General features: G+C 40.7%; 1 protein-coding gene across 1 annotated transcript; it reads left to right on the forward strand.

Moving 5' to 3' along the window:
* The first annotated feature begins 4,190 nt into the window (after nt 1-4,190).
* Nucleotides 4,191-12,462, forward strand: LOC121874571 (pyrethroid hydrolase Ces2a-like). The gene is made up of 4 exons (XM_042378768.1): nt 4,191-4,241; nt 10,289-10,505; nt 11,328-11,483; nt 12,268-12,462. The coding sequence occupies exons 2-4, from the start codon at nt 10,290-10,292 to the stop codon at nt 12,445-12,447; spliced, it is 552 nt and encodes a 183-aa protein (XP_042234702.1). The 5' UTR covers nt 4,191-4,241; nt 10,289; the 3' UTR covers nt 12,448-12,462.
* The last annotated feature ends 622 nt before the right edge of the window (nt 12,463-13,084 follow it).

Here is a 13,084-nt window from a genome sequence, read left to right on the forward strand (position 1 = left end):
ACAGTATCATCAGAAAAATAGTGTTAGGTCAGGTTAGGTTTTGTTTTGTTTTGTTGGTTTGTTGGTATTTTATTGATGTGATTTACTCGAAAAAATTAAAATTTTCGTTAAGATTGACGGGTAGGGCAGTGTTATCTCAAAAACTATTGATTTCCGGCTGAAATGAATATAAAATTCGCTCGACATTTATCAAAAAACATCGGAAAACATATTTTTAATATCCAAACAAAGACCGGTGCATAAGTGAAATTTTACCAAATAATCTCTATCACAATGTCGGCACAGCTCTTTCCACCTGTTCAGCCATATCTGGTTATTCTGGTTCTGAGAAATCAAATCTCCGCTCTCGACGCATCCAGATATTGTTCATTGGCTAAGACAAAAAATCTTGCCCAATTATAAGTCTCCTATCGCTATAGCCAATAAGAAACTCCCACACCAACCCCCGCATGTCGCACATGCGCTATAGACGCTTAAGAAGCTAACACGGAGGTAAGGAGAGGAGCACTGTGTGATGGGTGGTCAGACCTTCTATGTGAGACGTAAAAACAAATGGCGACACTTGTGACTGACCAAATCTAATAAAATTGAAGAAAAAATAATATCTCGGTTACCCTTAATTTGCGGCAGAAACATCATAGAAGAAAAATATCTTAGAATTGTCTAAACATTACGAAAAACATATTAACAGCGAGAGAAAGACCGGTGCATGACTGAAATTTCACCCCCAATTTTCACTGATTGTATTAGGGAATACTATATTATGTTGGGGAAAAATATTAAAATGGGTGAAATCATGTGATAACCTAAGAAAACCTGACCTGATCTGACCTAACCTGACCTAACCTAGCCTATATGTTAACTCGCTTATATCTAGAAAACTAAGCATTTGCACAAGAATATGAGGTTAATTTATAGTATTACACCGGTCTGTATTTCGATATTAAAAATAAGTTTTTCCTATGTATTTTGATGAGTTTTGATCGAAGTTGCTATTAATTTCCACCGGAAATCACGTGTTTTTTTTAGATCCCCCCCTCCCACTCAACAATCATAAAGGAAAAAGTTGGATTTCTTTTTTAGAATAAGAACAAAATTATATTACCAACCAATCAAGAAAACCTAACCTAACCTAACAAGTTATTCATGACCCAGATGCTTAAAGAGCGAAGTCGGAGGCCTGGAGCGATGCATGTGCAAGAGGTCAGACCACCTCTGCCATAAGTTAACAAATCATGGCGACACTTGTGACTGACAGAAAGTAATAATTTGAAAAATTAATATCTCGGTTATCCTTAATTTCCGGTGGAAATATCATAGAAGAAAAATGTCTTAGAATTGCGTAAACATTACGAGATACATATTTTTAATACGGAAATAAAGATCGGTGTGATACTATAAATTCACCGAAAATGAAGAGAAGGAAAAGCATAGTGTACAAAACTGTGGTATAACTGCAGTTTCGGACAATATGGATCTCGAGTTGAGCAATGTGTTTTTCCGATTGTTTAGACAATTTTAAGACACTTCCTACATAACGTATCTCGCAAATTACTTAAATATACAGGAATCATCATTGAAGAAAAGCGTCTTAAAATTGTCTAAACAATCGGAAAAACATTGTTCAACTACTAGGGGTATTGTCCAAAACTGCAGTTTTACCAAAACTCACCCAAAAAACTACTTAAAATTACTTAAGCACCGACGGTCACCAACCGTATATTTGCCTTTGCTGCTTTATTAACTTTAGAAAATTAGTTACTAGAATTAAAATAAGCACATACCTGCATCTGCTGTTACCCAAACACAGGTAACGTGGCACAGGATACTGTAGCGGTGTATAATTTATAACTGGCAAAGGTGACAGCTTCGCTCCCAGGTAAATTTGTTTGGTTACTAATATTCTGGTTTTTGAGCATGCGCAGTTCCTTTACCATTATCGCATTTTACCCTCTATTAATAAGGCTAAAAACGTGATTTAATGGCCTATATATTATGTTAGACTATTTACAATAATCTGGAATTTATTTAACCTAGTCATATTGTCATATATAAATATATATACAGCTGTGTTAAAAATGTTTGTGTTAAAGAACATCCTCGACTCGTGCTCGAACCCAGGAGGTAATGGAGAGTCAAGGTAGGTTATCTACCTACCTTGATGGAGATTGGTACGCACACTATCGGCTACAATATACCAGTTAAAACATTATTTTAGGAATAATATGATGCTGAATTATGTTTAACAAGCTCAAAAATGATTAAATTGGTCTTGGCAATCGTTTCAGAATCATTCCAACAAATAATGTTTTATCTAAAACCCTTAGCCATGACACATTCTTATTTTATCCTCTTCGAGCTTTACACTCAGGGAAGTGGAAGGCACTAGAGAGAAGTGCTGCCTACATTGTCTACAATGGGCAAATTACGTGAAAATGAATTTGCCAATTATATAACTTTGAACATTAGACTTCCCAAACACATCAGTTATAGGGTTTATTATGGGAAATGTATACTGTATATCAAGTATGAGAAGTGTAGCTGTCTGTTCACAATTTATAAGCTGCCTCTGGTGCCCGAAATACCCTTCTTATTAGAAAGCTGATCTTGGTCACGTTTTTACTTTTACTTAACTTTATCCTCTTCGCCACTGATCGGCTCGTTAGCTGCTTGGTCACGTCTCTGATACGCACTGAATGGCAAGTACTGGGCATGCCATGCACTGGCTCCACATGTAGCTGAACCTTCGGGGCAACTTCTGGTCCGCTACACCAGTATAACGAACTTGTTCTACGGAGTGGCTGACATCGTAACATTGTACTTTTTCTTTACACTTGGGTAATGTTCTAGATATCGACCACTCACCTGGCTCCTTCATCCCCTTTATCCACGCATCTGACTTAACTTTAGTAATTCCTCTCCATGTTTCCTTCTGGTCTTCAATTTTTCTCTCTTTCTCCATCTCCCAACATGAAATCTTTGCCACTTTTCCATCACTAGGCATCATTTAACTCCTATCTACTTCTCCTCTTTCTGATAATAATCTTCTCCCTGTCTAATATTCTGTTATTGCTACTCCTCTCCCCTCTCCGTATTTCCTCTAAAGTTTTATAATAGTTTCCTGTTACTGTATCTACAAACTACTAAACTTTCTTGCATGCCTTCCAAATTCATTAGCATTTCCTACCTTAAACTCTCGCCCAGTTTTCCTCACCCTTTTATTAACTTCTCTTTATTCCTGTTTTCTCATCTGTTTTTTTTTGGTGTGATTTTCTGCAACGTTTTCTCCGAGTTTCTCTTTGTTTTGGTATTGTTTTATTTTTGTGTTCCAACATTGCATCTCCTCACAAACATCAATCACATTATTTTCACTTGCGTTTTTTAACCACAAATCCCTACTTTTTTTTTTACTTCCTAGGATTGTCTTGATATCACCTAACAGTGCTCACAAATCCCTACTTTTTTTTTTACTTCCTAGGATTGTCTTGATATCACCTAACAGTGCTAACACTAATATTTTTCAGAAGCTCTGGAGTCTTGGATACACTAATTTAACCGATACTTAAACTTTCACATTTGTATTTTTCTGTTTGTTTACTGAGATCTACGCACATGTAGAAAATAATAATTTAAATTATACTAATCTAGAGTGCTTTCTTCCATAACCTATTGTTTGATCTTTCGTAATCGAAGCTATGAGAATTGCTAGTTTCTTCTTTTCTTTGTATATTTCATTCAGTCCTGACCAGACTAACCATTCAATTCGAATCATTCACCTCATCCTATATATTGCGTGACTCGTCTTCCACGCCTCTCCTTCCAGCAGATGTGTCTCCTAAATTCTCAACACATTTATAGACCAAGCAGTAAATATATCTACAGGAGTCATGGCAAAGGAGTCCTGTAACATGACTCATCTTCGCCATGTCAATTAAGTTGTGTGCATTCCTCGCGTCTATACTATGATGCTAAGACTGTTAATGTTTTGTGTAATGAGTGCGGGTCACACAATTCGTCAGTCGATGAAAACCTCTTCCTGGTTTTCCCTGTCAAGGTTAAGGAGAGCTGATTTGATAATTCTTGCTGTGGAACTAACCACCAGGTAACGAGAGAAGTAACCTTGAACACTGATAATACCCTCGGGCCTCGGCAGCCTCAGTGGCCTCACTGTACATTGTACAAGCATGATTCAGTAGTATCCAAGCTCATCTTAGCTACGGTTGTGTACCAGTGAATAGCAGGTGAGTTGTGTTACTGTACCATATATATATTTACCACTGAACCACAGTTGTAATGCTGTGTAAGATAAAAGTAAAAATAAAGCAATGAGCCGATCAGTGGCGAAGAGGATTAAAGAAAAAAATATATATGCTAGGGTGGTGTAGGTAGGGGTTGCTGGCATTCGAGGATATTTTGTCCTCAACTAAGTGAAATCAATAACTCAATACAAAATTGTCATTGCCATTCCATTATTTATGGGCCGTCTGCAAGGTTTAGATGTTTATAAAATACTGTATAGATAAATAATGAATTGGATTCACGAACTGATAACATATACTTTTACACTTTTATCCTCTTCGCCACTGATCGGCTTGTTAGCCGCTTGGGCGATCGGTCACGACTCTTTTCCTTTATATTCTTCACCAAAAGGTCGGCTCGCTAGCCGCCCGGGCGATCGGTCACGTCTCTGTCACGCACTGTTGGCAAATACTGGGCATGCACCGGCTCCTGAATGTACCTGAACCCGCTCCAGTGTTGGTCAAGTCTTCTCTTGAAAGAGCTCACACTCGGTGCCGTCACAACACTTTCTGGTAGATTGTTCCAAGAGTTTACAACCCTCACTCCGAAAAAGTTTGCCCTCACGGTTTTTCCGGACTTGCGGCTTCTTCAATCTTGAGCTGTGACCCCTTGTGGGGCGAGCGTCCGCCAGCTCCAAGTAAGGACACTCAACTGAGTAGTGCCCCCTGAGATGCTTATAAACCTCAACTAGGTCCCCCCTTGCCCGTCTGTAGTATAAGCTAGGCAAGTTCAGGCGCTCCAATCTCGCAGGGTAGCTGAGATGCCGAAGTGCAGGCACCAGCTTGGTGGCCCTCCTTTGAACATTTTCAACCAACTGACAGTCCCTAGCATATCTCGGGGACCAGATGGGGTGACAGTACTCCAGATGGGGAAGCACTTCACTCCTGAAGATCGTCACGAGGGACGGACCGTCTAGATATCTGAACGACCTTCTTATAAGACCCAATAATTTATTTGCCTGATTTACCTTCTTCTCACAATGGCCCGAGAACTTCAGCTCATTGTCAACATACACACCTAGGTCCTTCTCACACAGTCTCAACTAGTACATTTTCTTCATCCCGTTGGGACATATGGTACGCCTCCTTACCGTTGGTACGCCCCAGGTGCATCCTCTTACACTTCGTGACATTGAATCTCAGCAGCCATTCCTTCGACCATTCCTGGAGCCCACAGAGGTCCTTCTGCAGCTCTTCACAGTCCGCTTGGTTCTTAATTTCCCGAAATAACTTGGCGTCATCGGCAAACATTTGTATGGAGGAGTGTACAACGTCAGGCATATCATTTATGAAACAAACAAACAACAGCGGGCCCAATACACTACCCTGCGGTACCCCACTTGTTACAGGTACAGATGACGATTTCGTGCCATTAATCACCACACATTGCTTGCGGTCATGTAGAAAGTCTTCTATCCACGCTAGGACATTTCCCCGAATTCCGTACCCTTCCAGTTTGATTTTCAGCCTTTCGTGGGGTACACTGTCGAAAGCCTTGGCAAAATCTAGGTAAATATTGTCGATATTACCACCCCGTTCTAGAATATGGGTCCAAATATCCAATACCTTGAGCAATTGTGTCAAGCAAGAGCGCCCCGGCATAAAACCGTGTTGGCAATCTTTTACAAGGTTGTTTCGTAGTAGATGTTCCATCGCTGCATCTCTGATAATACTCTCAAGTACTTTACATATTATGCTGGTCAGGCTCACCGGTCTATAGTTGTTCGTGGAGTGCCTATCGCCCTTCTTGAAGATAGGACTCACATAAGCCACTTTCCATTCACTGGGGACCATTTGTTCATCCAGGCATTTACAAAACAGAATCTTCAGGGGCTCTGCAAGCTCGTTGCACAGCTCCCTTAGCACTCTAGGATGCACCATGTCAGGTCCAGGACTCTTATGGACCTTTAGCCTGGACAGTTTATTTCTAATACCCTCTTCTGTGAACACAATGTGGGTCAGTGCTGTGTCGAACCGTCTGTCCTCAAACGCAGGAAGGTTAGTTGCATCCTCTCTTGTGAACACTGAGGAAAAGAAGCTGTTCAATGCCTCAGCTTTATCCTGGTCAGAATCTGCGTAACTACCATCTTCAAGCCTCAGGTCTGATACTCCTACTCGCGTTTTCAATTTCGACTTTGCATAGCGGTAAAACGCCTTTGGGTTTGACTTGACCTCGCGTGCAACCAGCCTTTGGAACTCCTTTTCAGCCCTCCTACACTCTATCTTTGCTTGGTTTCTGGCTCTTGCATACATCCTCCTGTCTTGCTCATCGTTTGACCCAACCCACGTCTTGAATTTCTGGGTTTTCTTCTTAATTTTGTCGACCGCCGCATGGTTCATGTGTAGGGATCCCCTCGTATTCCTAGAAGCACTGGGTTTGGTCTTGGGTATATATTTATCGATCAAATGGGTCATTTTACTAGTTATGATATTCAGCGTAGTGTCTGCGTTCTTGTACCTTAATAAGTCAGGCCAGTTGATACCCCTCATCTCTTCCCTCATCCCATTGTAATTTCCCTTGTAATATTTGCACCTTGGCCTGGCCTTATCTTGAACTAGGTAACAGTTAAATCTGAATGACAACACTGTATGGTGACTGGTGCCAACTGGGGCAAGGTGTTCCAGTTTGGCCACCATACCCTCCTCGTTTGTTATGATGAGGTCAAGTGGCTTGGGTGTTTGTTCCCCTCTGTAATGTGTCGGGTCTCTCACATGTTGGAACAGAAAATTATCTCTCAGAGTTTCTACAAAAAGAGTAGCAGGATTATTCAAGTCATTCGGGGTTGACTCGTTTCTCCAGTCGATGTCGCCATAGTTAAAGTCCCCCATGATAAGGAGGTGGCTGGGGTTGAGCATCGCCGCATTGTTTATTAAGGTTCTTAAGTTCCTTTGATTTAGTGGGCCACAGTTCGGGGATCTGTAGATACACCCGACGATAAGTAAGTCCCCTCCCTTTAATTTAATTTTACACCACTTGGACTCTTCAAAGACATCCTCTCCCTGTACCCTCGCCTGGCTGGCTCTAAGGTCTTGCCTAGCGTAGATAACCACACCCCTCCTGCAGGATTCTTGAGTTAGGTTCGTAAATGAGTCATATCCAGCAATACTGAACTCACATTCCTCTGGGTCGATTCTCCTGTTCTTGTACAACAGTTCTACAACTCCTACAATATCTGGTTGGTGTACTCTTAGTAGTGTTTCAAACTCCTCCCTCTTATCAAGGAACGTGTCGGTATTAGTGTACATGACATTCAAGCCAGAATTTGTTCTCGGTAACGTCTCTGCTCTTAGTAATAAACCCGCTCCACCCACATTCTCAGAAGCTGCAGCATTTGCTAAGTACACTGTATTTTGCAGGGTGTGGTTAAAAATTTCATTGTTTACACGGCGCTCGTTCCCTCCTGTCCGGTAGGCTGAGCCGGTGCCGCCTCCCGGGTGGGGGGTTGAGTGGGTGGAGGGTGCACTGCTGCCCCCTGGCCCTGTGTCGGCACACTTGTTTCCACTACCCTCCCCCTGAGTATAACCCATGTGCACCTGTCCCCGTTCCTTCTCGACTCCTCCCTCTTCTGCTTCAAGTCCAGCAGGAGCTTCTTGTGCTGTTCCCTCTGCATTACCGTGCGGTCTGGGTGAATAAATACATCTCGAAATGCCTCGCTCCTTGCTAAGTTTTTTGCCTGCCGGATAACTTGCCATTTTTCCTCCTCACTCCCTAGTGTGATCCTGAGGGGGCGAGGCTTAACCCCCTGCTTTTGTCCCAGTCTCCTCACATCCTGAGGGGTTGCTGGAATCTTCAGAACCTCTGTGCAAATATTTTGAAACAGCACCTTATCGTGTGTTTCCTTACTCACAGTTCCCTCTGCCTGGCTCTCTGGGACTCCAAAAACTATTACATTGTTCCTGCGCTGGAGCCGTTCCTGGTGTTCCTCCTCTCCCCTAACAGTAGGTCCGTTAATTTTCATTTCTTCGACACACTTTTTCAGAGTCCCAATCTGCTGTAGAACCTGTACTGATTCTGCATTACTCTCCGCCCCCCCCACCCGTGGCCCTCCTAATACGTCAGCATAGCTCCTCTTAGCAACCACCTCCATTCTATTAGCTACTTCCTCAGTCTTAGCAAGGATCTCTTTCTCAACTTGCTCCAGTTTGTCAACCAGCAGGGCTCCTGCTTCATCTATTTTCGTCCCTAGAGAACTCGTTCCCTTATGGATTGCAATCGCTTCATTCACCTTGACTATGCAGCCAGGGCAATACCAGCAACAGCCATCAAGCTTTACGGCAGTTAGTAACTTCCTAAACGTTGCATTAGTTAGGCCTGCATCCTCCATATCCGACGTCTCCCTGCAGTAATCACATACCAAACTCATGGTTGTTGTTGTTGTGGGGGGGGTGTAGACTGTGTATAGATCTACACCTATTTCAAAGAAAATAAAGAGAGAAAAAAGTACTTAGCTACTCTCTGTTGCCTATGGAGTTGTCGTCTGCGACTGCGTACACTGTATCTCCCTGTGAATGGTGTATTGTAGGCACAGTTTCAGTCCTTGAGCAAGCACACAATCAACATAAAATAAAATTTAAAGTCTCTGTGGCACCTATGACACGACTTGGTTTCAGCTGGCACGGTGCCTTTCCAGCTTGCTTGCTAGTGAGCGCTCACTTTAAGTTATTTACAACTTCAGCGGTCACTGATGACACTATGAACTATCACTGTGTACACTGTATCTCCCTGTGAGTGGTGTATTATAAACACAGATTCAGTCCTTGAGCAAGCACACAAACAAAATAAAATTTAAAGTCTCTGTGGCACCTATGACACGAATAGGCTGGCAGTTGTCCTTACCAGCTCGATTGCCAATATGTATTCACTTTAAGTTATTATAGTCTCTTCTGCATTCACTGATGACAACTATGAACTGATTTAACTGAAGGCACAGTACTACACTCCCTGGTTGGCCTTTATCACAGCCGTGACCACAACACCCTAAAAAATAAAATAAAATAAAAGCTTTGTCATGTGGCAGTGATTGTGTGGTTATAGGCCTGTGACCCTGGCTGTACCTCCAACTCGGTGGAAATTGAGTTTTCAAAAATACAATCGTGTCTAGCATGAAAAGTCCGACATCGATTTACACTTTCACCTCACTAAGACGATCTTGACGAACTTATGTAATCACTGTCCAATTTCTGCCGCTCTACATCGAAGGCCCGGATGCCGAACACGCTTTGTTACAGAGACGCAACACGACCCGCCCGCCCGCAAAAACTGTACAGTATGTATTACATAACTGTACTGCGGTATATGATAGGCTATAACCCACTGTTCACTGGCTAGCTGTCATAGAATTATGTTATGGCCGTGTTGATGGTTTTGATTGGCGAACGAGGATTCATTTTCGGTGAGTTACCTTCTACTCAAACCAACTTTCGAATTGGGTTTCTTAGCAGAAAAACACTTTCATATAAGTCATCGCCTTTCTTCATGAACTTCAATGTTTTCGATCAAGGATCACTTTAAACTGTTCCTTTAACAATACTCTCGGAAATTAACACACACCTGCGCATATTGAACGAAAGCAACCCCGGATTTCTCGCAGAATGATTTGCGGTTAAGCAAACGATGACGTATTATGCTTAGGCCCTATTGTAATATATATATATATAGATATATATATATATATATATATATATATATATATAAATATATATATATATATATATATATATATATATATATATATATATATATATATATATATAACCACAATGAAAACGTTTTTATTCAAGACATCTTCAGAGGCAACTGAAGATGTCTTGAATAAAGACGAAAGTAAGGTACCTGTTTATATATATATATATATATATATATTATATATATATATATATATATATATATATATATATATATATATATATATATATATATATATATATATATATACAGAGAGAGAGAGATATGAGTATCTTTCCAGTTAATTGAAGTCATTCACGTATAGGATGAGGATGTGGGCTAGCTTGCTGGTGGTGGTGGCGGGGGTGACAATGGCGCAGCAGTACAAAGAGCAGCCGGAGGAGCAGAGGGAGGTGCCAGTCATCACGACACTGCTGGGTAGGATCTCCGGAGTCAAGGAAGAATCTAGAAATGGCAAGACCTTCCACGCCTACTATGGCATCCCCTTTGCCAAGCCTCCTGTGGGTGAATTGAGGTTTATGGTCAGTTTGGTGTAAACTACAATGGATTTGTTTAAGTTAAAAATAACCATAAATAGTAACATTAAAGTTATCACATAAAGGTACATAAATATACAGAAATATACTGTATGCATAGAGGTATGGCTTATTTGAAATATACAGTATATGTATACTGTACAGGAAATAGAAATATCCGATTTATTCTGTATTAAGGTAATGCGGTTCGTTATAATATACTGTAGGAGTAAGGAAAGTGTATGAACAATATTGTATTTTAATAAAAGAGTGTGTGTGTGTGTGTGTGTGTGTTAGTGCTGTAGTTCCAAGACCATGAATCCTAGAAGCCTGAAACTTTGCATGCACACTAAAGGGACGTTGCGGGTGTGCACTTCGGCATTACTTGTTTAAGTTTGGGTGAAAAAAAAAAGAAGGGGACAACGATTACCGGGAGCCATACCTAAAAGAGATAATGTTGATGATAGTGTAGTTTTGTGATGCTGAACGTAAAGCAGGTCATGAAATGCCTGTAAGGATTTAGGTAGTAAGCTGTCAAGTGGCGAGGAGGGTAAGTAAGGAAGTAAACATGAGAGTTTAGTGAAGTTTTAACCAGAGTTGGACGAACGAATTAACATGTTATTAGATGAACATACCCATCAAGTGACCATGATGCGTTTCATTAATTTGACGTTACATATGTACAGTGGGTTAACATCTGCTGCCGCCATAAACAACACTATAGCTACACTTACAACAGCGACGATGACCATGCTGACTATACTGTGAGGGAAAAGTGTATAAGATGACGAATCTAGTTACAGTTTTTAACGGATGTGACTCTTGCAGGATCCCGTTGCCTCGGAAGGATGGCAGGGCGTGAGGGAGGGGAAGAGCCATGCCTCATCCTGCCCGCAGGTGGATATGCTGAAAAACATGATGGGTGGTGAACTCTCCCCTGTGGGGTCAGAAGACTGTCTTTACCTCGACGTGTTCACCCCACAGGTCAGTGACGACTCTCACAGATTCGCAAAATAATCCCCTTGTGGAAAAACAATTACAGTTATAATAGAGCCTATGTATAGTTTCGACGCTATTCTTGTTAGTAAGGTATTACCAAGTTGTTGTTTAAGTGAGACGCTCCCAAAGCTTCTATTTAAAGTTAGTATTAATGTACGAAGTCTTCAGAATCCACACACACACACACACACATACATCTAGACTTAGATTATTTAAGGTTCGTAGGTTGGTATCTTACTAGTTGTCTTAGTGAGCCAGTTAGATGTGTTGTCAGGCCAAGCCACAGTGAGTCTTACTGTTATCATCAGGGAAATTATCGTATCTTAAACGCTAGTAAGTGGTCGTCTTTGTTATTATTACCGTAATATTTTTAATTCGTATCAAGATACATATAATTATATATTAGCAGTATTGTTAGTATTATCACCTTCATTATTCTTACCATGGTAACAATTATTACTCTTTTCATGATTATTAGTATCGTTATAATTATTCCAATCAATTAATTTCCAGTTTTATCCTTAGTCTGACCTTTTTATTGACCTTATTAACCCGGGTAAGTTTATGCAGATATAGTGTTCAATGACCTCATTCAGTTTCCTTTGTTAGTCACTGTGTAACATTTTACTGGTTGCATGCTTCCGTTTTAAGCGTAAGATCTTGGCGAGTTTAAATACTTTCTCTTTCTTCATGGGTTATAACTATCTTCATCATCTTTAATACAAACCCAAAACACGCTTAGTCATCCATAGGATCTTCCTCACCTCAGACTGTCAAGGTGGGCGAAGGTCTGCCAGTGTTGGTGTCCATCCACGGTGGCGGGTTCATAGCCGGGGACGGGAAGATGGGCTCCCCACACTACCTGATGAATAACGACGTGGTGGTCGTCAGCATACAGTACCGCATCGGGATATTCGGTGAGTACATGTACAAGAATGCTGGAAAATAAAACAAATGTAAATAGACACGAATGTAAGCAAAACGAATATAATTAAACAATCACTCAAAATCAAATACATATCAAGAACGGATGTTGTCATTTCTGAATCTCTTAATATATTTTGGCAAAGTCGAGTCGATTCTATTTCATAAATCATTCGATATTGGAGACATGTTGAAAATTAAAATTTAATTAAAATATTCCGGCTTATAGTGAGGAATAATATATTTACGTGTGCACAGAGTGTATGAGAGAGAATTAGTCTCTCTCTCTCGTAGGTAGGTTAGGTTGGGTACACGTAAATAAATTATATTTCACTGTAAGGCAGAATATTTTTCTTATAGATAAGGACAGATTTAGTTAGGGTAGGATAGGGTAGGGTTAGTTAGGGTAGGATAGGGTAGGGTAAATTAGGTTAACTTTGGATAGGGTAGAGTAACTTAGGTTAATGTAGGTTAGGGTAGGGCACGTTAAGGTAAGGTAAATTATCTTAAGATAGGTTAGGTTGCGTTAAGGTTGGTAAGGTTAGGCTAAGCTAAGGTATGTTAATTTAAATTTGGCTAGGTTAGATTAAGCCAGCCTAGGTTAGCTTAAATTAGGCTCAATGAAATTAGGCCAAGCTATACTTAGATTACGTTAAGCTAGT

Source organism: Homarus americanus, unplaced genomic scaffold (genome assembly GCF_018991925.1).
Source record: "Homarus americanus isolate GMGI-L3 unplaced genomic scaffold, GMGI_Hamer_2.0 scaffold34360, whole genome shotgun sequence".
NCBI classification, from domain to species: Eukaryota; Metazoa; Arthropoda; class Malacostraca; order Decapoda; family Nephropidae; genus Homarus; species Homarus americanus.